The 25,566-nt window shown below is 35.0% G+C and overlaps 2 protein-coding genes and 1 non-coding gene across 3 annotated transcripts; 1 reads left to right on the top strand and 2 right to left on the bottom strand.

Annotated features, from left to right (window-relative positions):
- Positions 1-3,640: 3,640 nt before the first annotated feature.
- LOC128209254 (uncharacterized) lies at positions 3,641-7,376 on the top strand. The gene is made up of 2 exons (XM_052913208.1): positions 3,641-3,662; positions 4,520-7,376. Exon 2 carries the CDS (start codon positions 4,532-4,534, stop codon positions 6,773-6,775), a length of 2,244 nt encoding a protein of 747 aa, XP_052769168.1. The 5' UTR covers positions 3,641-3,662; positions 4,520-4,531; the 3' UTR covers positions 6,776-7,376.
- Positions 7,377-10,599: 3,223 nt separating this feature from the next.
- LOC128208687 (ceruloplasmin-like) lies at positions 10,600-19,613 on the bottom strand. Its single transcript, XM_052912234.1, has 6 exons — positions 19,596-19,613; positions 18,809-18,993; positions 18,291-18,397; positions 14,092-14,260; positions 12,643-12,923; positions 10,600-10,829 (listed from the first exon to the last, which is right to left on the bottom strand). The coding sequence occupies exons 1-6, from the start codon at positions 19,611-19,613 to the stop codon at positions 10,600-10,602; spliced, it is 990 nt and encodes a 329-aa protein (XP_052768194.1).
- Trnaq-cug (transfer RNA glutamine (anticodon CUG)) lies at positions 17,031-17,107 on the bottom strand. Its single transcript has one exon. It is a non-coding gene; the product is annotated as a tRNA-Gln (tRNA).
- Positions 19,614-25,566: the final 5,953 nt, after the last annotated feature.

Genomic DNA, 25,566 nt, shown 5'->3' with positions numbered 1-25,566 from the left:
ATCGTCTGGTTATTCCCTTGGCTTTTGGGACGAGTTTTGGTTGTGGAACAATCTTAGGAGAAGCAGGTGAGCAGACATGAGCTTTATAAAATGCAAACATCCCTTCACTCTCATATCCGAGTTGACCCGTGCGCAAAAGATGACGACCTAAAAGAAGTGGATTAAGAAGATTAAGGGCCAGTCTCATGAACGCAAGTAGCATACGTTCGCTATTTGAAATTGATATTTCTGAATAGTAGTATAATATCTTTTTTTCAGAAACTAGGAGGTCTATTAACCAGTATAGGCATTTTTTTTTATTATGCAGGTGAACTCTCAATTTAATTTTTTACATTCACTTAAGTATTGATCGCATATTTTCTTGTGATTATGCTGTACGAACGCAGTAGGGCACGAGAGCAAATTTCATGAAGCGCGCCCGCTTGTCCGTCATAACTCCTTGCGTGTTAAACAGTATGGACGTCAAAGTTTATTTTTACAAAGAACAAGGGGAAAGTAATTATCATATATTTAAATGAAATTCTTCAGAATATTTTGTCGAACGATCGTTTATACGATGGAACCAAAGTGTGCAAAAGTGTTCCAATAATTGTGGTACTTACCGGCGCATTTGCTCTCGTAATAACCAAATAGATGAACACAAACGCATGCATTTTCAAGTTATTCATAAAATTATTTTGAAGCATATGTGTGTTTTTTTGTAAATATTGTTTTCATGCAGTGTCATTTGAGCCTTTACCTTATCCCTCTCAACAGGATTCAAATATGCAATTAGGACTACTAAATTTGTCCCTGTTTATACAATTGTAGTAGTGGTAATGAATTGACGTTTTCTTTATGTATGCTTTTAATACATCAGGTGAAAGCGAAACTATTCTCATACTCTATAATTAACGATACATTTTCGGTTTAACCTTACGAATTGTAGCACCTACGGTTATAACAATTCATGTATGACTATAGTATTCCTCAATTGGACGGACAGAAATATAGTTTGCTTCCTCGTTGACAGGGACAGCAGTGAAAGTACAAACCAGCTTGATCAGGGATCATTTTGACTGTTATCCCGACACCTGGAAACACGGACGCTGCGTCGACTTGTCGTCCATCCGAATGGAAGTTGTTGGAATCAAATGTGAAGTGGTGATGGTCGAAACGCTCTCCAAGTCCGTACATGTGCCATGCAACTCGATCTCCAAGACAAACATCAAGACCGGGTAACGTACCGAAAGAGTAGCCATTGATTGCTGCGAAAATGATAGAACACTAAGTAGTTTATTATTGTTGATATAATTGTATTACTATTATTCTAAAATTATGACCGATATCTAAACAATAAAGAAACCTATGCGTGATCATTTTACGACAAGAAAGAAAACACACGGTACAGTACGCTCGACTAGACATCATAAAGATACCAATGCTAAATAATTAATTCATTTATTACCCATAAGTATAACTTTTTAAGGTATTCCACTAGCAACAACATTGTTTAATCTCGTTTACTTCTGTTCAACTTCTGATTTCATGCAGATTACTTCGGGTAAATCCTGATCACAACATTACTTGACGTATTTTCCTGCGATGTTAATTTTATAAGATTGTTAAGTAAGAATGTAAATACTTATACAGTCTCTACACGGATACATTTTACCTTGATACCTGGCTATTGTGTTCCTAATAAATGTTTTAACGAGTCTATTCAACGTTTAGTCCAATGGAGTCTATAAAAGTTGTTAACACAGACCCGCGCAAAGGTCGTTTACGTCAAACAGCGGAATGACGTCGCGCATGGCTCTTTGATGGCAAATGGCATTCATCAGCCTTCTTCTTATAATTTTGTTTGATAAATTGGTTACCATAGTTTCATACTAATTGCGTATAAAATATACTTAAGTAATGCATGTTAAATGCATAGAGGTATATATTGTTTGTTTTAGTGTAAGATCATAATATATTTCACCGAGTGAGCACCAAAAGCTATATTTCACGAGTGAATATTTATTTTTTTGTGTTCACGAGGTAAAGAGAATTTCGGTCATACAACATGTTTTGCTTTTTGATATATGCCTTAAAGAGATATGAAATGACATGTAATTGTAGTTTTTTTCAGAGAAGCGCGAAAACTGTAAGCGAATGTAATATCATTTCGGAAATGACGTCGTTGCAATTTTGTCCCTATCTCGTGCCCGCTGACGGTTGATTTAGAAACAGCGGGCTAAAATTTCAAAACAGTGAAAATAATAAAATGTGTTTCCAATGTTTGAAACAGTGAAATATATATATTTTTATTTCACTAATAGATCTTTATATGAGTATAAGAAAATATTGTAATGATGTTATCAGTTATTTATCACATCTGAAAAATAGACCCTAAAGTATATACTTTGAGATCAATTTAACGCCCTTTCAAATGCTATGATTAAAGTGTCTTTTTGTCAATTACCAACACGCAAGTGCCGTAAATGTTATTTAGTTTTCAGCATTTAATACATCAAAGAAATAGTTCAGCCCTGTTTAAGCACTTACATAAAATAACTACGAATACATAAGCGGGTAGGGTAATAGTTTTCTAGTTATTATTTTTTTTTTATTTGAGTCCCTTTTTGCGAAAGCTGGTTTTGACTGTATATGAAAATATCAATTATTTCGAAAAATTCGATATAGCACTTCAAAGAAGCAAAAGTTGAGTACATAAAATAGTATCTTTATTTGAACTATTTTCTTTATACTGAAATATGTCTATGAAATTGTTATTATACAATGGCGTTTATATCTTAAGACGGGCATCACAGAAAAGAGGCATTTTATTTAAAACCGCACGCGCAAAGTCTTTGAAGTTTACCAATATAATGTAAAAATAGACATGCTTTCCGGAAATAAAATGGCAGATCTAGCTCCTCGCCGTTAATGGTAGAATACATTGAGTTTTTTATATTTTGAATGTTCTAAACAATCAGCATGATAGAATCGAAATAAATTTAAAATTCGTGTTTTATTCTCTGATGAAATTGTTTGTTGGATACTTGAAAGAAAACTAAAACCCTCTCCAGCTTACGCCCTCATAAAAACAAAGGAAAAGAAAAGTATGCGGGCCGTCCGGCGATCGAACCCGGGCCACCCCTGCTTGTAAGTCAGACGCTCTACGAACTGAATTTATCGGCCCGGACAACTGACACAATATCTGACCTGGGAGTCAGTACCGAAATACATGTATATACTTCCCCTGATCTATCAGACAACAAACCTTCCATTTATAAAAACATATAGAAGTATTGTCTGAGTTGTTCGAAAATCATTGTTAAAACCACTGTGTGTCTATCTAGTACACGTTAACTAAACAATTTATAAAGCATGATCAGCACTGTGTTCGTCAGCGCCTGTCCGGTTTGCTTTCATTCAATACCTCAAAGATAACTATTTGAAATAAGTATACTTAGTAAATATGAAACTTAGTTCTCGTAAGGAATTTCGATTACGCTTTATTTTGTTTATAATATTATCTTTAAATATATTTCATTTTTGCGACTTGTATTATTTATCAAAATGATTTTAATAAGAATTACTTTAAAATAACCCTGCTACATCAAATATGAGTAACCTCCCTTGTTTTCGATATATTAGCTTATAAAATTATAAATAGAAACGCACCTGGCAAACTGGTAAGTCAATTTACAATATAAATATTGACCTTAAAACCACACGTATTATAAACACATTCTTCAAGGTAGGTCAGACAATGTCAGTTAAGGATCAATTAAGGATTTCAAGATCTTTCCGGACACTTTTACATGATGTTTTTGAATAGCTTAATTTCAACTGTTGATTTGACATTTTCCGAAAATGCAGTCAACTTTCACTTTCGAAATTTCATTTATATGCCTATATTATCACTTGGAATATGCAGTTGGATGTTTATATTTGATGCTAACTTCCATAACTAAGATGTGTTTTTGAAGTGACTCACTAACTTGCAAGTACATCAATTCACAGTGACTTGGAGGGAATATGCTGAATTTTGACCTCTACAAAATTTAGTGACATTTTACCTAAAATAACCTAAAATATATTTATTTTTCTTCAGATTCATCAAAGGGGTCACTCATGCCAACTATCTAGACAAATCGAGATTTTCTGACTTTGTAAAAGTGCCGTAATTCATAGTTATTTATGCTAGATAGTTGGTATATGTATGTAATGTATGTATCACTTTAATGCATCATTCTGCAAATGCCCTATATTCGATTGATTATTCCATCTTAATTCCAGTCCTCGTTGCTATGTAAAGTAAAACTTGATTGTTTGTATATCTTCACTCTCACATACAACTTATGTTTTAAATGAATTATGCTCCATATACCGCCGATATATGACTTCTAGGCCCGATGGGCTGGGTTTAAATGTTAAACTGTTCATTATGAAATGTAATTATGCTATATACACATGACACTATAATGAACAATTTTACTTTATTACTTACTGTATCGTTCTAACATAGTATTCTGTATCATGATTTCAGCAGAGGACAATCATGAGTGTGATACAAGCCATACTGGCAAAGGCATGCGTTGCTCTTTGCGTTGTTGGGGCATTGATGGTGTATCAGGAAGACAGCAGCTACATGCTCTTGTTTACCGTACTGATATCGTACACATTGTGGCTGATCTTCATCCTAATATATAAAGGAAAAAAAACCGACCCAGCTATCTACAATTGTCTACAAATGATCTATTCGGTTATGGTGTTTGCACTTGTTTACTCATCACTCCACAACGATGAGTCGAATCAGCTAAGACACGAGTTCATGGTTGACAATTTGAAACCTTACTTTCAATACAAACAAACTCTGAAGTGGGCGGCAAGGGAGTGTTTTTCATTTATCGTCTTCATTTGGAGACTAATGAATATATTCAATATAGGCTGGAAACGCTTGACTGCAATGATGTTATTTTTTACAATGCATGCTTGTATTTTGGCAATAATAGTTGAATTCATACTGACCATGGTAGCATCAAGTGTATGGATCGCTTTGGTTGAAAATTTAATGTTCACATTTGACGCTAACAATAGCCGTGATTATCCTGAAGGATTTTTCAATCCGAAAAATGTAAGTGAAACCCCATATTCGTTACCAGTGCGTGAAACAAAAACATATTTCCAAGATTTTTCTGGCAAGTTTGTACTTGTGAATAACTTCGAGACAGTGAACAGTCCAGCAGATCCAGATTCTTCCTACCCTCTTTACCAAATGTCTGTTGAACGATACATTGGCGAAGACGTTAAACTTAGCTGTGATTATTTAATTCTTGATAAGGATCGGCTTGGAAGGAAAACTTTCTGGTTTTTCAACGGAACAAAACTGACAAACAGTTCAAAGCACAATATTGACACTGACGTTAAATTGCAAGATGATAAATGGTCTGTACATTCTGTGTTAAGTATAAAATTACTTCACTCTGTTGACTTCGGAGAATACAAGTGTTACGGCAAGATTTACCACTACAGCAAACATGCCAAAATATCAGTCGTTCATGGATTACATTCAACTAAATATTTGGTATCTATTTTAACGCTAAAAGAAATTCATCCCGAAATACGTCTTTTAAAAAGGTCTGTCGGGAACATTGTAGCAACTCAAGGTCATTTTTGGTATCACTCCAACCAAGATATCAATGATTTCCACTTGGACTACACGGTGAATGGTAAATCTATCGGTCTTCGATGCCCCGGAGAAAACTCGCAAATATGTTCAGTAGGAGCAACTGTTCTTCGAATGTTTCTCACAATTGGAGCCAGCAATTTTGAATGGGAAGGAGAACAGTTTCCATATCTTGATGTTGCAAAAGTGGTTGCCAGTGAAGATTTGAATCGTGCTATTATATATTATTGCTTGTGCAGCTCTGGATTTGGTGTCCATAGAATTAGTTTTGTTCGAAGTGTTGTTGTTCCTACAACTGGACGAGCAGTATTACACGACATAGAGCATCCTTACATATATCTTATTCTACCTCGTGCAGGGTTATCACTGTTTCGAGTGTTTGATGACACGCATCTGTATAAGGAGATAGAGGACTTAATTGACACTGGTGTTGAAATTGAAATAATTGAACAAAACGTAGAGCACTTGTTGGCATTCATAAGTGCTAATGAATACAAAGTTATTTCATTTACAAACTTTTGTCAAGGAATACTTTTAAGTTTAGCCTTCATTGTCTTATTCTTTATTACCCACGTAACAACAAGATATTATTTTAGATTGTTTATAAGAGCACCAGTCAGGCGTTTGTTTAATGTCAAGCCGTTACAACATGAAGATGTTTTGCATCTGGATGATTTTATTTTCGATGTATTTATTTCTAACGCTGATGAGGAATACAACTTAGTCACCACAGTATTGCTACCTTATTTGAAAGAAGAATCCAAAGTTAATACGTTTTTTAATGGCGATGAATATTTTAGAGGAAATAGACCACTGATACACTTGTATCTAGATTCAATATCGAAAAGCAGAAAAATAATTGTCATACTTTCCAAACATTACATGCAAGATGCAATATGTGAAAATTTGCAGCTTCACATGATCATATTACCATTGATTTATGAAAGAAAGCGAATACCAAAGGATGTCCTGTTCATCAAATATGACAAAGATGTGGAATTTCCGAGAATTCTAAGATGGGACCTAGATGTAGAGATACTTGATTGGCAAACTCATCTAGGTGATAGAGTCAAACTGAAATTAATACGCAAATGGATGCTCACGGGGAAGTTATAACTGCTCACTCGTTTCAAAATGCATCTGTTATAGTACGGAGGTGCCAAAACAATTCCATTGTGCCATTGCAGTAAATGTTTGTTTTTGTTTCAAAATCGTTGTGCCAACCGCTCGTTATTGTTCCATATCAGTATATGTGTTGTTGTTCTTTTTTTGTTGTTGTTGTGTTTTTTGTTGGTTTATTGTATTATTTTTGAGGTTTTTTAACACATTTTGGTAAACACATTTGACGTCTTAGCTTTTTTAATTCATCTTCACGACTTCATTTGTTAAACACAGTACAAGCATTTACTTACATATAATGTATCCAAATAAGAAATGATATGATCAAATAAATCCATTTCGCCGAATATTTTATTTGTACCACAATGAACTAGCAAGTGATTATATTTCATAAATGTATATATATATTGCATGGACTACTTTACATTCTTTATTTTTGTATCCTTATCAACCATCTAATGTCGTAGTATGTCAGTTTCTTCTGTAGTTCTTTAAGTTGAGTTGTATGGTTTGAAAAACTTTATTCAAAAAGTGTACTTTGTATTAGCAACACTGCCATAAATATATGTGCTTATATTACAAACATTGCCAATGTGAAATAAATCTGTGAATAAATTTAAAGTGGAACTTTCATTCAGTATCAATACATAAACATATATAACAAAAATACATTTTGAGTAAAAAAACCTTTTACTACGTACTAAATAATGCATTAATGGAAAATATTAATTATTGATAACAAGATTGTAACCTTGAAATTAATGGCTGAAAACGCCAAAATATTAAACAATTGGTAAATGCTAAAAGATTTACCATGATCTACTATCGCCGCATAATGTATAAATACTGAGTTTTCTGCACCTTTCTTTCCAATTTAACTCGGTATCCTTCATAAAAACCATTGTTTTCGACATTTATTAATCTTTTTCGGTTTTGATAGCTGATATAAGATGCGTATTGAAACGCCTGAGTTATAACCCATTGCTAAGATCATATCGAACAAAACGATCTCTTTAAAACCTTACCTCTCATTTGATTTGAAGACACGAACGACCTGTCTTTCTTGTTGACTGTCCATGGCATAGTAGTGAATGTCTGTATATTCTCGTCGATGTACCAAGAAAGGTTTTCATCAATAACCATCCAGTTAAGGAAGAACTCCCGATCGAACAGTTTCTGTCAATTTTTTGTAAATGAGTAATTATGTAATTGTAATATACGAATTTTAGAGAAAAAACTATACATACAGAATGTTATTACTTTGTCTTACTGCTCATTGTATACAAAGGAGCGTATATTTTGTTTACCGATTGCTGCCCATGAACAGACTCGAGCAGTTTCGAGCAAACTGATGTTGTTATACTTAATATATTGTTACCGATTGCTGTCAATGAACAGACTCGAGCAGTTCCGAGCAAACTGATGTTGTTATACTTAATATATTGTTACCGATTGCTGTCAATGAACAGACTCGAGCAGTTCCGAGCAAACTGATGTTGTTATACTTAATATATTGTTACCGATTGCTGTCAATGAACAGACTCTAGCAGTTTCGAGCAAACTGATGTTGTTATACTTAATATATTGTTACCGATTGCTGCCCATGAACAGACTCGAGCAGTTCCGAGCAAACTGATGTTGTTATACTTAATATATTGTTACCGATTGCTGTCAATGAACAGACTCTAGCAGTTTCGAGCAAACTGATGTTGTTATACTTAATATATTGTTACCGATTGCTGCCCATGAACAGACTCGAGCAGTTCCGAGCAAACTGATGTTGTTATACTTAATATATTGTTACCGATTGCTGCCCATGAACAGACTCTAGCAGTTTCGAGCAAACTGATGTTGTTATACTTAATATATTGTTACCGATTGCTGCCCATGAACAGACTCGAGCAGTTCCGAGCAAACTGATGTTGTTATACTTAATATATTGTTACCGATTGCTGCCCATGAACAGACTCGAGCAGTTCCGAGCAAACTGATGTTGTTATACTTAATATATTGTTACCGATTGCTGCCCATGAACAGACTCGAGCAGTTTCAATCAGACTGTTGTGGTCATACTTAATAATATTGTTACCGATTGCTACCCATGAACAGACCCGAGCAGTTTCAATCAGACTGTTGTGGTCATACTTAATATATTGTTACCGATTGCTGCCTATGAACATACTCAAGCAGTTTCAAGCAGACTGATGTGGTCATACTTAATATATTGTTACCGATTGCTGCCCATGAACCGACTCGATCAGTTTCAATCAGACTGTTGTGGTCATACTTAATATATTGTTACCGATTGCTGCCCATGAACAGACTCGATCAGTTTCAATCAGACTGTTGTGGTCATACTTAATATATTGTTACCGATTGCTACCCATGAACAGACTCGATCAGTTTCAATCAGACTGTTGTGGTCATACTTAATATATTGTTACCGATTGCTGCCCATGAACAGACTCGAGCAGTTTCAATCAGACTGTTGTGGTCATACTTAATATATTGTTACCGATTGCTGCCCATGAACAGACTCGATCAGTTTCAATCAGACTGTTGTGGTCATACTTAATATATTGTTACCGATTGCTACCCATGAACAGACCCGATCAGTTTCAATCAGACTGTTGTGGTCATACTTAATATATTGTTACCGATTGCTGTCCATGAACAGACTCGAGCAGTTTCAAGCAAACTGATGTGGTCATACTTAATATATTGTTACCGATTGCTACCGATGAACAGACTCAAGCAGTTTCAATCAGACTGTTGTGGTCATACTTAATATATTGTTACCGATTGCTGTCCATGAACAGACTCGAGCAGTTTCAAGCAGACTGATGTGGTCATACTTAATATATTGTTACCGACTGCTGTCCATGAACAGACTCGAGCAGTTTCGAGCAGACTGATGTGGTCATACTTAATATATTGTTACCGATTGCTACCCATGAACAGACTCGATCAGTTTCAATCAGACTGTTGTGGTCATACTTAATATATTGTTACCGATTGCTACCCATGAACAGACTCGATCAGTTTCAATCAGACTGTTTTGGTCATACTTAATATATTGTTTCCGATTGCTACCCATGAACAGACTCGAGCAGTTTCAATCAGACTGTTGTGGTCATACTTAATATATTGTTACCGATTGCTACCCATGAACAGACTCGAGCAGTTTTAATCAGACTGTTGTGGTCATACTTAATATATTGTTACCGATTGCTACCCATGAACAGACACAAGCAGTTTAAAGCAAACTGTTGTGGTCATACTTAATATATTGTTACCGATTGCAGTCCATGAACAGACTCGAGCAGTTTCAATCAGACTGTTGTGGTCATACTCAATATATTGTTACCGATTGCTACCCATGAACAGACTCCAGCAGTTTCAAGCAAACTGTTGTGGTCTTACTTAATAATATTGTTACCGACTGCTGTACATGAACAGACTCGAGCAGTTTCAAGCAGACTGTTGTGGCCGTATGAAGCTTAAATGACTTAAGTAGCTCATTTCAATCAACCAAAATTTGTTCCTAAATTTAATTTGATGAAAATGTTTTTTTGTCACTAGCATTGTGATAAGCAAGATGTCAATATTACTCAAATAATAAAAGAGAAAGCGTTGCTTTAACCCAATATAAGGGAGCTCGAACAATTGGAGCCAACGTTTATAATTAAAGATAGTTTGATACGGTGTTTTGTGGCGTTGTGTGTCTTACGTTTAGTGCCACTAGGCATTAACATATATGCCTATAGCCTGTAGGTTGGGTATACGTTACAATTTGACTACTGTAATTTTATTATGGTTTATTAGAACCTAGAACAAACCTGAGTGCCTGATTTGGTCAAAGTTCCTGGCTTGCAAATAACCATGGGACCAAACAGTCCCGAATATATGTCCTTTTGTACGTCGACGACAGAATGGTAGGGGTAGGTCAAGCAATCTGGGTCTACATGAGTGGGGGCACTGTTCTGTAGAACATCGAACTTGTAAACGCGAACAGCACCAATAGGAACAATAGCTCCACTTCGACGAGGATCTATGTAAGATAGAAAGTTGCAGTTATTGTACAGGTTGTGCAAAGAGGTAACACGCTGCGTTCATTCATGTTCAAATTGTTTAAGTACTCAATTTACTGAGATAAAACCAAAGCCTATGACGACTATAAACTTATTGCAAGATTTTCAGCCCTGTATGTCCCTCGTTTTTCCGCCGCCTTTTGAATTTGATTGACTCAAATAAAACACTTAAACTGGGGTCTGTATTTGCGTGTCGGCTCGGTACTGTCCGGATACGGCGTTTATGCATACCAGCCGGTGTCGATGTAAACACTGGCATGTAAAAATAGATTATTGTTACGATGATGCTCGTGGTTCATCTAGAAACACATGTATATGGTTTCTCATGCAATGATGAAGAACATAAACACATATTCAATGGTGAAACAGTCATCGAGGTAGATCAATAAGATATATAATGTTAATTAAAAAAATAGATGAAAATCTAGCAATTATTTTATATTGGCCAATGTTATGTCGTTGGACTAGTGTACTTGAGCATATTTTGTATTTGTAGTTCAAAAACCATTTGGCTGGTACAGTAACAGACATACAATTTACATAAAATAACGAAAACTACTGACACAAAACCAGTAGCCTTTAATTGAACCAAGGTCATGTTCAAAAACACATCCAGTGAAGCACACAGGGGTTTCTCTCGAAAAAAACTCTTATATATATTATATAGACAAGGGGTTGAACTCAAATTTTGCAATCCTGACACAGGTTCGCAAACGGAAACAACGTAGGTAAATGTACCTTTTTCTACGAAATGACGAATATTAAACGCTATAATTCATTAAAATAACAAAAAATAATCATATTAAATGCGCAATTTTTACCGATGCATTCCGAAGAAGAGCACAAAACACCGAAAATTCCCTCAGCATAGTTAATCTGTCAAACTCGCCATTTTCTGCGCGTGCGTTAAACTTTGTTACGAATTAATTTATTGGCTATTGTAAAAACCACCGCCGTAAACAGCCAGTCATCTGCCAATGAAATCGCTGGATACAACTGGAGTGTTGGAAATCAAAATGGCCGAGGAAAGACAAAAATAAACTCTATGTTTGTTTTTCGCCAATTATAGTGGTGTAAATCATTCAATTACAACGAACAAAGTGGTTGGTGTTCAAATTTATGATACTTCATCGAACTGGATACATGTAATCGTACAACATTACACGCATCGTGATATTTACTGAGGTAATTTCATATATTGGATTTTTGCGAACGTGTGTCCAAATGCGATGATATATGGATTTTTATGGATAAATTAATACTCTGTTGATTTCGGTCTTTTAAAAGTCATTTGTATATTGACATTAGTCACTTTATTTATAACAAAAACATTAATTTAACTGTAATACATTGTTTACTTCATTTTTTGGAGGATTGCAAAATTTGAGTTCAACCCCTTGTCTATATAATATATATAAGAATTTTTTTTTTAGAGAGAAACCCCTGTGGTGAACATGCAAGTACCAACCCAGAGGTCCACCACTACAAGTTAACATGCATGACTTAACTTTTTTAGTGTAAAAACATAATTTACAAACAAACTTATGCATCAGTCAATTGTAACCACGCCCCCACCCCAGGTCCGGGGACTTTGACTTTCGGTCCAGCCAATCTGGGTAAAACCTCCCTCTGTGGGGACAAACTGCTGGTAAAATCCCCGCCGAATGCCTCCGCACTCAAGGGACATCCTAAGTAAGACCCATTCCCCCCGCTTACCCCGGTATAACCCCGGACATTGGGGGCGTGGTTTCAATTGGCTGGTGCATTACACACCTTTACGTGTATTCTTGTAGAACGCTCCTTCATTATCTTTCGTCATTGCAACCCCACCTGCCAAAAACGAATACGGTCTGGTAGCCAGATTGGTGACGACTACCTCAATTATATCGCCGACTTCGCCGACAACTGGTGGCCCAGCTAATCCATAATGCGTTTGATATTTGCTTCGCAGTTTCCTTACAGTGAATGTACTGTCCGTATATTCCCGGAATACCGCTTTCTTGTACCGAGACCCAATTCGTTGAGGTCCTTTTCTCAAATGTATGTCTGCTGCCCTGTATAATCAATTAAATTAATCGCTTATTGATTACAATTGATAAAGTAGGAGCGCAACGAAAGTTGTTGATACAATGAGTTAAATGAGGTGAACTCATAAATGCTTACTTATTCAACACGTTGGTAAGAATACGCTTGCAAACTGTATATATTTCCAGTCTGATTGTTATTTTTTCAAATTTTAAATGATGTCTCAGGTTAAGAATATAACAATTTTATTCAGTTCAGTTACCACGTTTACAAAATACTTGTATTATAGGTCATGTGTATTTTAGAACCGTTATATAATTTTATCAATATTTAAACACGCAACTTCTGTTGTTATACACAAAAAATACTACTCACTGTTACATTTTTTTACACTGTTTAATTTAAACAATACAATAAAACATTAAAAGACCTGCAGTTTGATACCTTACATCATTTATTAAAACATAATAATAAGTATAATTATATGTTAAAAATTATTATCATATATTTTTTTACATTTTCTTTGGTTATGAATGCAATATTTTCTTACGTGCCTGTATCATAATGAGTTTTATAGAATGATTTTAAGGAATTTATTGGAATTTATTCAGATTGATTCAGACTTTTAAACTAATACCAGTTTAGCAGTACAATGTACATTGCTTCTATTAACTTGCTTTTACATCTATTTTATTTATTTGTACAACGCCATTGGATATGTTTTTATGAAAAAATATGCGTTTTGTCAAATTAAAATTAAAAGTCTCATTAAAGACAAGACGTTCTAAAGTTTTGTGTTCTATGCTATTCATTTAACATGGAAAGGGAACTGGTGTGGTATATTTGAGTCAATCTTATTTATATACATAATTGACTACATTCACTCTATAGGACAGTAATTAATAACAAGTAATCCGATTAGCTACATCGTTCTTAGATACAATTTATACCAGTATTGAATACCAGCACTTTGATATATTCATAAGTCCCCGAAACAGAAACTGTTATATTGTTTAGGTTTTTGGCTTATCGGATGCTTATCATGATGCTGTGAATCTAGCCTATCTAACCCCTGATTTACTTCATGGCACTTCTGGTGAGAGAATACTGGCTCGATCATTTCTGGTGGAAGTTGTGGATTTAAACTGTAAGCTGTTTAGAAGGTCTTCGAAACTTCGTCAAATGAAGTGTACATACCTAGAATTTGATTTCAATCCTGGTGCGTAATCCCAAATAATTTCCTCGATAGCTAAGTAAGATGTGCGGACGACCTGGGCTTTGGATAATTTTTGAACTGCTAAACTAGATGTGATAACGTGTTGTGGTCTGTTACACTTTCCAACATTGATAAAAGCCTGCATTCCGTCTGAAAACAAAAACAAAATGACTTTACAAATTACTCCAAAGCAGAAAACAATAACTGGTTTATTATGTGTTAACTGTGGAAATCTGATAACAGAGTGAAATATATTTCGGGAACTTTAATGTCACTCATTTTTTTCAAAAGGAACATTATTCTCTCACTTGTTGAGGCGACAGACAATATGCGTAAATTTCATGAAGATATGGTGAAGTAATTTATGCACAGCTCAATCCCAATATTAAACGAGAAACACTTGCACCGTATTTAAACATCTTTTTTTCAAAAAAATCTTATAATTCCAAACTTAACATAACGATGTACTGTCTATTTTTTATCACAATGTGCATATTTATGGAATAAAATATTTTTCAATAATATCTCACATTTTTGGCATAGTAATCTTTTTTTTTTTTTTTTTTAAAAATGAGTTAGAAAATCCGGTGCCAGTGACAAGCAACAATGATTTCGGATAATATGGTCGGAATTGCCAACATGTCGACGAACGTTGACTTGCAAATTGATAGGTATAGAGACGTGATTTCGTGCATAGGAGGAGTGTTCTATAGTGAGGGGGGGGGGGGGAGGGGCAGTTTCGCCAATGATCCTAGAAGCAGGTTCGTTCCTCGGAGGGAATTTAGACCAAAGAACTGCACTTTTGATGATATTTCACATAGGTACGAAGTCGCTCCTAGGATTATTTAAATGACACTCGTAGTTAATATCAATACATACACATGTATACCAAACGAAATTATTGAGTGATAAATCTTTAACTTCTTACTAAATAATGCATTTATTGAAAATACTCATCACTAATAACAAGATTGAAGGCGTGTACTTTATAGCTGAAAACGCACAGTTATTAAATATACGATATTAAATATATTAAATATTATATTAAATACACGGTTACAATCTGTAAAAGATTTACAATTATAAACTATCATCTCATAAGGTAGAAATACGATTTTTTTCTGCACCTTTCTTTCAATTTAAACACAGTATCCTTTATAAGAACCATTGTTTTTGATATGTATTTATCTTTTTCGGCAAATTGATACATTTGTTTTAATTGTGATACATCTTATTTGGGAGTAAGAGTGCATCTTTAATAAAATTTGTTTGATTGAATCGTACTTTATTTCATATAAACGACATAACATTTCACAAAACTTGAACACATTGAAAACAATATAATACATATAAAATAGTCACTCCTTCGCACAGGGTACAGACGGTAAAAGATTCAGCTCTCTATAAGCTTATCACATAATGCTCACAATGAGCCAATTTCTGACCACTGTGCGCAAGAGTGTAGTATTGGGTTACACTATTTGACAACGTTATATATATATCAGTTCTCCCAGATAGCTTAGATATTTTTAAAGTGTTCGACAATATATGGTATAATAATGAATTTAATCATATTATTTTCGTATAATCGTATTAATTATATATACTTTATTGCTCCATTTCCATACATATAATGTAACTTAAAGTAATATTAAATTCGAATAGAACAGTACGTCAGGATATAATTGCTCTCTTAAAATGTTCTGAAAGGTGAACGTATTTATTTAAAGGTGCACTCTTACTCCCAAATACGATTTACCACAATTAATAATATTGTTTTAATATTCCAAGAAAAGATGATTAATTATCGTAAACAATGGTTCTTATGAAGAATTATGTCTCCCCCTCTCTGGGGGAGACATATTGTTTTTGCCCTGTCCGGTAGTCCGTCCGTACGTCACACTTCGTTTCCGATCGATAACTGGAAAACCGCATGACCTAGGATCACCAAACTTGGTAGGGAGGTTGGTCGTGAGGTGTAGAGGATCCCTATTGTTTTTGGGGTCACTAGGTCAAAGGTCAAGGTCATTGGTAGGGAGGAAGTACAAATTTCATGTCCATCATTGATTATTTCTCACCTACGACCACACAATGGGGGAGACATGCGCTTTTTCAAAAAAGCAATCTCTAGTTCGAGTTGGATTTGAAAGAAATAAACATAACGGTACCTTATGAGACAATAGTAGACCACAGTAAATCTTTTAGCATTCACCAATCATATAATGTTTTTGCGCTTTCTGCTGCTCAATACACGGTTAAAGTATAGTTATCAGTATTTGATATTTTCCATAAATGCATTATTTAGTCAGGGGGTACATGTGTATATATTTATTTTGAATAAGAGTGCCACTTTAACTGTCACGAGCGCAGCAACGTTTATCAAAAGAAGTGACTCAATTTGCAAGTTTATTAGCAAAAACAAAGATATCGTATCTATAAAAATACACACTGTATCTATAAAAATACACACAACAAAAGAATAAAAGAAACTCCGCCACAACAGTGACATTTTATTACCCATAAATGACTTCTATGCTAATTAATTTGACGTAAGGCACACAGCTGAATAATGGATTAATTTATTGCAATTTTTCCAGGTGTTGATTTATAGCGTCGTGAATAAAATTGTTTGGTTATACATTGTATGCCGTACAAGATGGATTGACCTGTAGTTTTACTGTTTACTGGTTTACGCAGCTTCATCATAATATAGGCCCCGCATTGGTGGTATTAGTAGTTTATACTCAGGGTCCCGGCGTGAGCACATTGAAGGGTCCCAGAGTGACAGTTCAACCACCGCACACTTATCCAGGGCAGAACCAGTACTAGGTGCCTTCACCTCTGCAAGAAACTGCCAGTGGCAGGAATAGTGCGAATGGTCGTAGAAAGGATTTCATAACCAATCACAACAGAAGTGACCTGGTCCGCCCGGGAATCGAACCCGAGTTGTCCGATTCAGAGTCCAACGCTCTACCGATTGAGCTAAGCGGGCGGACCGCATTGAACAATCGAGTTCGTTTTATTGCACCTCCAACTAGTTTCTGACGTTTTCATTGGATATGAGAAGTCACATGGTGACCCACTACTTTACTTTAGTTATCCCCCTTTCTGACCGTTTAGCACAGTTTTTAAAAACGTATGAACTCATTTAGTGATAGTCTTTTAAAAATCAACACAAGTATGATAAACATAATTTTAAGTAAGAAATCTTTAATCACTTACTAAAAAATGCATTTACAGAAATTGTTAATTACTGATAACAAGATTGTAACCGTGTATTTTATAGCTGAAAACGCAAAATTGATGAGTGCTATAAGATTTACTGTGATCTACTATCGTCTCATAAGGTAGAAATATCTGCACTTTCTTTTAGATATAAACTCGGTTTCCTTCATAAGAAGTTGTTTTCGACATGTATTCATCCCATTTGATCTATTAAAACAATTTTATTAATAGTGGACAATCTTATTTGGGAGTTAGAGTGCATCGGAACATCAGTATCATATTTCCGACCCCTTCTAAACAATTAAAATTCAGCAAATCAATAGATTTACTGATCAATTCATTTAAGTATCAATTTATTAATGGCGATATGAGTGGTGATGTTCAGAATTCGAACCATTGCATAAACTATAACATGAAACATGACCCAATGTAACTAAATTGCCTCCCTTGATCATTTTCTTCATCATCGCTTTAATCACGGATCAATCGAAACTCCTCGGCCATTTTTCTTGAAAAAACATCCTCGGATGTATTTGGACGGATTACAAAGTCAGAATTATTTACATTTAATTACGCTGCAAGTAGATCGCGTAGTAATTTGAATTTAGCATTTAAACCTTAGGAATATTAAATATTTATGAAAAAATTTACTTCACTGGGAACCAGTTAAAACATTGAAATTCGAATTAGATTATAAAAAACTCAACAGTAAATTAATACTATTATTATACATTTAACGAACTATTTCCACTGATGTACCGGCATACATGCGCGTTTTTTTTTCGATGTAAAATGGCCGAGGAGTATCGATATATCACGGATATGTAAACCATATATAATATGTCCATGATTTAGCTGTAGATAGAAAAGCTCAAAACGAACAAAAAAAAAAACAATCTGATACAAAATTTAGACGAAGGAATTCTGAATTCATTATAGTAACAATATTGCTCACCTACAAAGTGGTACAGATTGCGACAGTATAGAAGCCAGCGTCCGGGAAATACCGGGGTCGCATATCCGGTGTAGAAACTCGCGGAGTGTAGGACAGCCGTGTCGGTTCTGAATAATACCAGAGTGTTTTTTTGCATATACTTAGGACCAAGTATTAAATCATAATACCAAATATGTAGAAAAATATTTATTTATTTTTATAAATATACAGTTTATACCGTATAATTATATATACTAACACATGCATATTTATATATATATATATATATATATATATATATATATATATATATATATAAATAATATTTTTTCACATATTTGGTATTATTATTTTTTAGTTTGGAACTATCTTTTTTATTTTATTGTTTAAAAGTTTGAAAATCCAGTGCCAGTGGACGATGATACCCCTGAGAACGACGACCTATAAAACAATTCAATATGACATTTCTCTATTTAAAATTGACTGTGCTCATCAGTGCAAAGTTACTTTCAAACATCCGGCATTAAGATGCAACTTACCGTTTACGGTTGATGGTCATCATGAGGCCATTGGCGTGTATGGTGTGGACCCCGAGGTTGAGCGACATGAAGTAGACGGCGACCCGTTCCCCAGCGCACATCGGCATATCCGGTCCATTGCCGTATGTGTATCCGTTGATGTGGTATTTACTGTGCCTCTCCAGGAATTTCTCGTTCTTCGAGTTCTAAAATGAACGGAAGTCGCCGCATAACAACATCGACACACCACAGACGCATTAGTATGTTTCCATTAATTGTTTATGCTGTCGAATTAAACAAAAAACGATACAATTACATTGGTATTTAGCAGTTCTTAAATATTTTAACCATTCGGAACTCTTTCGGAACTCCTTTTCCATCGGAAACAGTACAGCAGTAGAAGTAGTTCGTAAAATTTGAAATAATAGATCATTATTTTTATAATAACCGATGCACTATATCTTGATTTATTACAATTGTATTGAATTGGCGTTTTTGCTACCGAATAACGTTTGTACTAAGTTCGAATAACGTTGATACTTAGTTCTACAAGATCACTACAGACACACACTGCCGTATGGAGTGATCTGCATGGATACTCGATGGTAGTTAATTTTATAGGAAATTGTTTGCCTACGATGCTGCGTTCTATTTCTAGTAATTTAGTCATGTACACTAAACATTTTGAAAAGTCAAGACATAGTACACGATATGTTGAGATAAAAGCTAGTGTTTACAATGCTCAATCCGTTCGCTTCTGACGTAGTTATTTGACGTACAAATGGCCTCATATGACGTCATTGTATACTTGTTCATCTGACGTCATTTAAACGTTGTATCTATGCAACAACTTCATTACTCTGCTGACTTGCAAGCTATAAACACTTACAATGGAGAAGAAAGAAAATCAAGGCTGTTTTGCCTGGCTGAGGCGGCTCAAGACTGCCACATTTAATAGGGTAAGTTATCCTTATCAATTCTGCTGAAATACGAGGAAAATAATAGACAATGGTGTCTCGTACGTTGTCTAACGCTTTCACTTGTATTTACGAACTATTAACTACATATAAAGTTAGGTATACATCTACATTATGTTAGACAAGTAACTATTGCTGTACATGATAACATTTAGTATCTTTATCCGAATGATGAATGGTCGTATCTTGTCTAGTCCAACATTGTGAATGTATGTTGTAACATGCAGATAGTTGTTGGTTGTTTTTCATAATGATTGCATGTTTGTGCGTGTGTGATCACGAGTATGCCTGCGTGCGAGCGAGCGTGCACGAGAGCATGTGAGTGTGTGTGTAACATCTTCATACTAAGCTGTTTTTGACAGCAAAGAAGAGGTAGCTTAATGGCAATATCGTTGTTGTTGTTATTATCATTAATCTTTTTTCCTAATTGATATCATTATTGTTTATTATTATTATTATTATTATTATTATTATTATTATTATTATTATTATTAGAATCAAATTTCAAATTCATAATATAACGGTCAAATCAAACTAACATGTTTGGATAATGTTTGGAAAAAAAACATTTTATAATTACAATGTACTCTAGAACTATTGTGTTTTCTTTCTTCAGTGTGCAAGACTTTGCGACCGTTTGCGTAAGAAGCCATTGAAGAACAATAGGGTTGAACCGTTGAAACCAGACGAGGAGACGGATAAGCAAGAATTTCTGAGAAATGGTACGTGGTATGGGGAAAACAAGACAAACCTGATAATTGAACCCTCATATCTGTACTCAATTCCATTTAAAGTAAAATAGGCGGGAGTTTCATCATGTGGGTAAAAAGATATTTTAATGAATGTTCTTAGTGTTTTGTAGCGGTCACGCAAGGCTGCGCGTCTGTTGGACCTCTGAACAATGTTATTGTGAAACGAATCACTTCTGGGTTTGTCCTTGTAGTTTACAATATATATATAAAAACTTTAAAAAATGGCAAAAATGTATGAGTTATCAATTAGAAAAGGTAATTGAATTCAGGGGTTCGACATGTTTTTGAGCCTAGAATAAATATTACAATTTATTGTGAGGACTACTACTGTAAGTGTAGACCTTTTCCTTCATATTTGTTTCAAGTTAAGTATCTCTATGTATCGGTTGTTTATGTTTCAGTGCACGAGTTTACCGTGCGGATATTACAGGAGGCTATTCATGACATCGAGGAGGAATCTTGCAAGCTTGACACAGTCTCTGTGACCTCCAGCATTATCAGCGGTACGTGAGACACAGTCTGTAGCAATCGTAACTTCTCGGCCATCTCCGGCAAGCTCCGGAACAATTGTCTTTTAATGTTAGCCGTGTGTGTTCAGATTTAGCGAAGAGTTGACAAAATGGTGTGGTTGGGCTATTTTTCTCGGGATAAAGTCATTGATTTGTTTATTAAAGTGATTGGCGAACATGACTTACTCATATCACATGTCAAGTTTTTACTACACATAAAATTAAGTTACGATTTTTGTTAGAAAACACACCGTCCTTTTTGGTATATTTCAGATCTTGCCGAGGCTGCTGTGACAACTTCCCTGACGAACATTGTGTCAGGAGTATTGGCTTAAATGGCACTGAGCGGGTAGGTAACATATGCCACGTGTCCAATCTTTACATTACATACATACGAGGTTTTAATCATATACTGAAAACGGCAGGAACAAGCACAAGGGTCATAATTAGGAACAGTCTCAAGTCTAGACTCAGATTCAGAAAAGAACTTTTATTAAATTACAAAGAATCATGTAATTCAATTTGTTTTACAAAAATAAATTAACTTTTGTCTTGAATGTGAGTTTTTGACTAAGGCTCAGAATACCAAAGCTTAAATACTGTTTTAAAAATGCTTATACAGTAGCAAAGATGGTAAACATTGCTGTATCTGTGTAAAAACAATCTGCTCTTCAATCACCTGTTGTCAAAATATAAGTTATATTATAGATATTTTCATCGGTTTTCTGAGCAGGAGTCGTAAATTCATACACAATACGTGAATATTCGTCGAGTAGCCATAGAATATAAGAAATGTCAGGCACACGGCTAAAATGCGGCTGAGGCCTAACAGATAATTTACAATTTTCAAAACACCATAGTGAAATATTTCATATGAGTCATAGTTTAGATCAAAACCATAATAAGGCATGTGTTTAGGTGATACCATCTATTAAATAAATTATTTTTATAATGATATTAAACGATAAATGAAAAAATGAAAAAAATAATGAAAACACAATGTTTATATTCAATATTTACCACTTTCAGGTTTGGGAAACCCTGCACCCTATTGAAGAGGCTACACAACAATGGCCATGTTGTTTGAGTGTTGCTGTATTGTTCAAATTGTTTGAATAAAATTATATGTTCTAAAACAAGAAGTGTTCCTCAAGAGGGGCTGAATTCCACAGTAAATACTAGTATGGTCCTTAGGGGATGCGACCGTCTCCCGCTTTGCATTCTCAACTATGTTTCAACTATTGGTGCACTTTTTTACAAATGCCGACTAATAGATACCCAGTTTATTGCTATAAAATGGTGAAATCGTTAGACAATGTAGGAAGACATGGGCAACTAGTATTAAAATCTGCTGTTTAAGTACGGGTTTGAATGTGTGTTGGTTGCTCAGGACGTTGGGGACAGAAATATGTTTTTACATGTACAAACAGTCGAACCCCGTTGGCTCGATCCTCGTTGGTTCGAACTGGATTTAAGACCGATTTCTTTAAACTGAAGATAAGTGTTCCCGCCTGGCTCGAATTTTCCGAGGCTCGATGTATTTTCGCCAGTCCCTGTGAGTTCGAGCCAACGGGGTTCGCCTGTACGTTGAAGCAGCGGTTTACTGATGGCATGACGCAAAATTGGCACGCCAATATAGATACTTCTTCACGCTGTGACACTAACAAACATTTAAAATAACTGCTAACTCTTGATTAATGTTTAACAATCGACCTACCCTTTATGATTAGACTAGCACTTGTACACTTTATATGATCTTTAATATCGTATATTATATATAGATCTGGGCGGACTTACAATGTACATCGTGAAGATCGAGTTTGCTTGTATTGTTTCACATACTGACTTGTGTAAGTCACTGAAAATTGGAGTCATGCTTTTTTCGAGTGTCCTTAATATGCGAGTATATGAACAAACCATATTGAAAAATGGGTACAGTGCCCAGAGATGTCAAATTTCATTATATTATTTTCAACGTATGAATAACTATGAGACTTGTACAATTAAACAGGTAGAATACTTGGTTTCACAAATAATGACTGCTATTAAAAATTGATAAAACAGTAAAGCAAGGAGAGTGACACTATTATATTGTTAGCATTGTTTTAAGCTGTATTCTTGACCGGGGGCCTTTTTTACATTTAATATAATTTAGTTGATTCTGTATGTAAACGTGTTTCACTATGCGGGTCACCAAACCATGTCTGACAAGTTGTTAAAGAAGCCCATGAGCTAAACATAAAAAGGCAGTGTTTAGAAGCATGCGGCTTATGACTAACAGACACAAAGCGGCTTATGACTAATAGACACAAAGCGGCTTATGACTAACAGACACAAAGCGGCTTATGACTAATAGACACATAACGCCACTTAACAACATAGACACACAACATACCAGTGATAAGTAAATTTTCTTTAATTTATTATGCCGTAGAACAACAACGATCTTATCATAAAGTGGAATTTTCCATCTCTCAAAAATTTAATTAAACTTAGTGAACCGCTATATCATGATTAAATACAATTGTTAAAAGTGGCAGAAAATGGTGTTGTTCTTTTGCTACTTTAAGAGTAAAGCTGGCTATCATTGGGACACGAAAGTAGTTTCAAATTAGTCATAGAAGCTCATTACAGACACCAACTGCCTTGCGGAGTGATTTAAATAGATACCCGAAGGTTTGTTAGGCAGTTTTATAAGAAATTATTTGCCTTCAATTTCGTCGTTCTATTTGCAGTAATTTGGTCATGTGCACTTAATGTTTTGAATAGTCCAACATAGTACATGATATGGTGAAATAAGAACTAGTATAATCGTTAATAATGCTCTATCCCTTCGTTGCCGACGTTATAACATGACGTTAATATGATGTCATTGTATATCTGTTCAAATGACGTCATTTAAACGTTGTATCTACGCAACGACTTCATAACTTTGCTGACTTGCAAGCTATAAACACCAACAATGGAGAAGAAAGAAAGTCAAGGCTGTTTTGCCTGGCTGAGGCGGCTCAAGACTGCCACATTTAATAGAGTAAGTCATCAATTTTGCTGAAATACTTGGAAAAGAGAAAAGACAATGGTGTCTCGTACGAATAAGGTGGTCGTTTTCTTGCATTGCCAGTATTGTCTGAAATTTTATTCCACTTTGTATTCACGATGGCACTTTTTAAAAATTTATATTGTTACGTGTACAACTACATTTCAGTCCACAGACAAGTTAGTATTTCTGTACATGAAAGCATTCAGTATTTTACCGAGTGATGAATCTTATTTTATGGTCGTACGCTATGACTGTTTTTTACAAGCTGCAGATTGTTGAAGATTGTTTTCATAATGATTGCATGCTTGTGTAAATGAATGATGATTTGCTTTAATTTTGCTAAATCCATGTACATGTACATTGTAGCAATAGCTTTTTTGCAATATTATTGTTGTCATCATAAATAATCTTCTTTTTTTCAAATAGATAATACCACGGTACCATCAAATTAACATGTTTGAATGATGTTTGAAAGTAGAATTTAAAATTACAATGTATTCAGAAATTCTATGTTTACATTTTTTTCAGTGTGCAAGACTTCGCGATCGCTTGCGTAAGAAGCCATTGAATAACGATAGGATTAAACCGTTAAAACCAGACGAGGATACGGATGAGAAAGAATTTCTGAGAAATGGTACGTGGGTTGGGGAAAACATGACTAACCATATATTGAAACTCAAATCCAATAAAATTAAAAAGGCGGGAACACGAACATGTGGTAATAAAGATATTTGAATGCATGTGTTGGTGTATTGTGGCGGTCACGCATGCCTGCGAGTCTGTTGGACCTCAAAACAATGTTATTGTGGAAAGATTTGCTTCTGGGCTTGTTCCTGTAGTCTACAATGTAACTATTTAAACTTAAAAAATAGCAAATAAAGAATGCGTTTTCAATCAGAAAAGGTAATAATTAAATTCAGGTTTTCGATATGTTTTTTAGCCTAAAAAATATTACACTAAATTGTGGTGGACTACTTTTGTAAGTGTAGCCCTTTTTGTAAGTGTAGTCCTTTCCACCGAGTTCAGTATCTCTATGTATCGGTATTACATGTTTCAGTGCACGAGTTTACCGTGCGGATCATTCAGGAGTCTGTTCATGACATCGAGGAAGAATTTTGCAAACTTGACACAGTCTCCGTGACCTCCAGCATCATCAGTGGTACGTAAGGCACAGTTTGTAGCCATCGTAACTTCGTGGCCATCTCTGGCAAGCTCTGGAACAATTGTCTTTTAATCTAAGCCGTGTGTGTTCCGATTTAGCGAAGAGTTGACAAAATGGTGTGGTTCGGTTTGTTTTATTTTGTTGTTGTCAAGTTCTTACTACACATACAATTAAGTTACAATTTTTGTTAGAAAATACATTAGGCTTATCGTTCTTTTTTGTATATTTCAGATCTTGCCGAAGCTGCTGTGACAGCTTCCCTGACGAACATTGTGTCAGGAGTGTTTGTTTAAATGGCACGGAGTGGGTAGGTACCATATTTAACGTGCCCAGTCTTTA

The sequence above is a fragment of the Mya arenaria genome, chromosome 11, assembly GCF_026914265.1.
Source record: "Mya arenaria isolate MELC-2E11 chromosome 11, ASM2691426v1".
NCBI classification, from domain to species: Eukaryota; Metazoa; Mollusca; class Bivalvia; order Myida; family Myidae; genus Mya; species Mya arenaria.
This window is presented reverse-complemented; position numbering and strand designations above follow the sequence as displayed.

Excerpts from the sequence above, each read along its gene's own strand:
- LOC128209254 (XM_052913208.1), top strand. The coding sequence starts at position 4,532 with ATGAGTGTGATACAAGCCATACTGGCAAAGGCATGCGTTGCTCTTTGC.
- LOC128208687 (XM_052912234.1), bottom strand. Across the intron at positions 18,398-18,808 it reads ATGACCATCAACCGTAAACG|AACCGACACGGCTGTCCTAC; the intron begins GTAAGTTGCATC and ends GGTATTATTCAG. Across the intron at positions 10,830-12,642 it reads CTACAAGAATACACGTAAAG|ATCCTCGTCGAAGTGGAGCT; the intron begins GTGTGTAATGCA and ends TATCTTACATAG.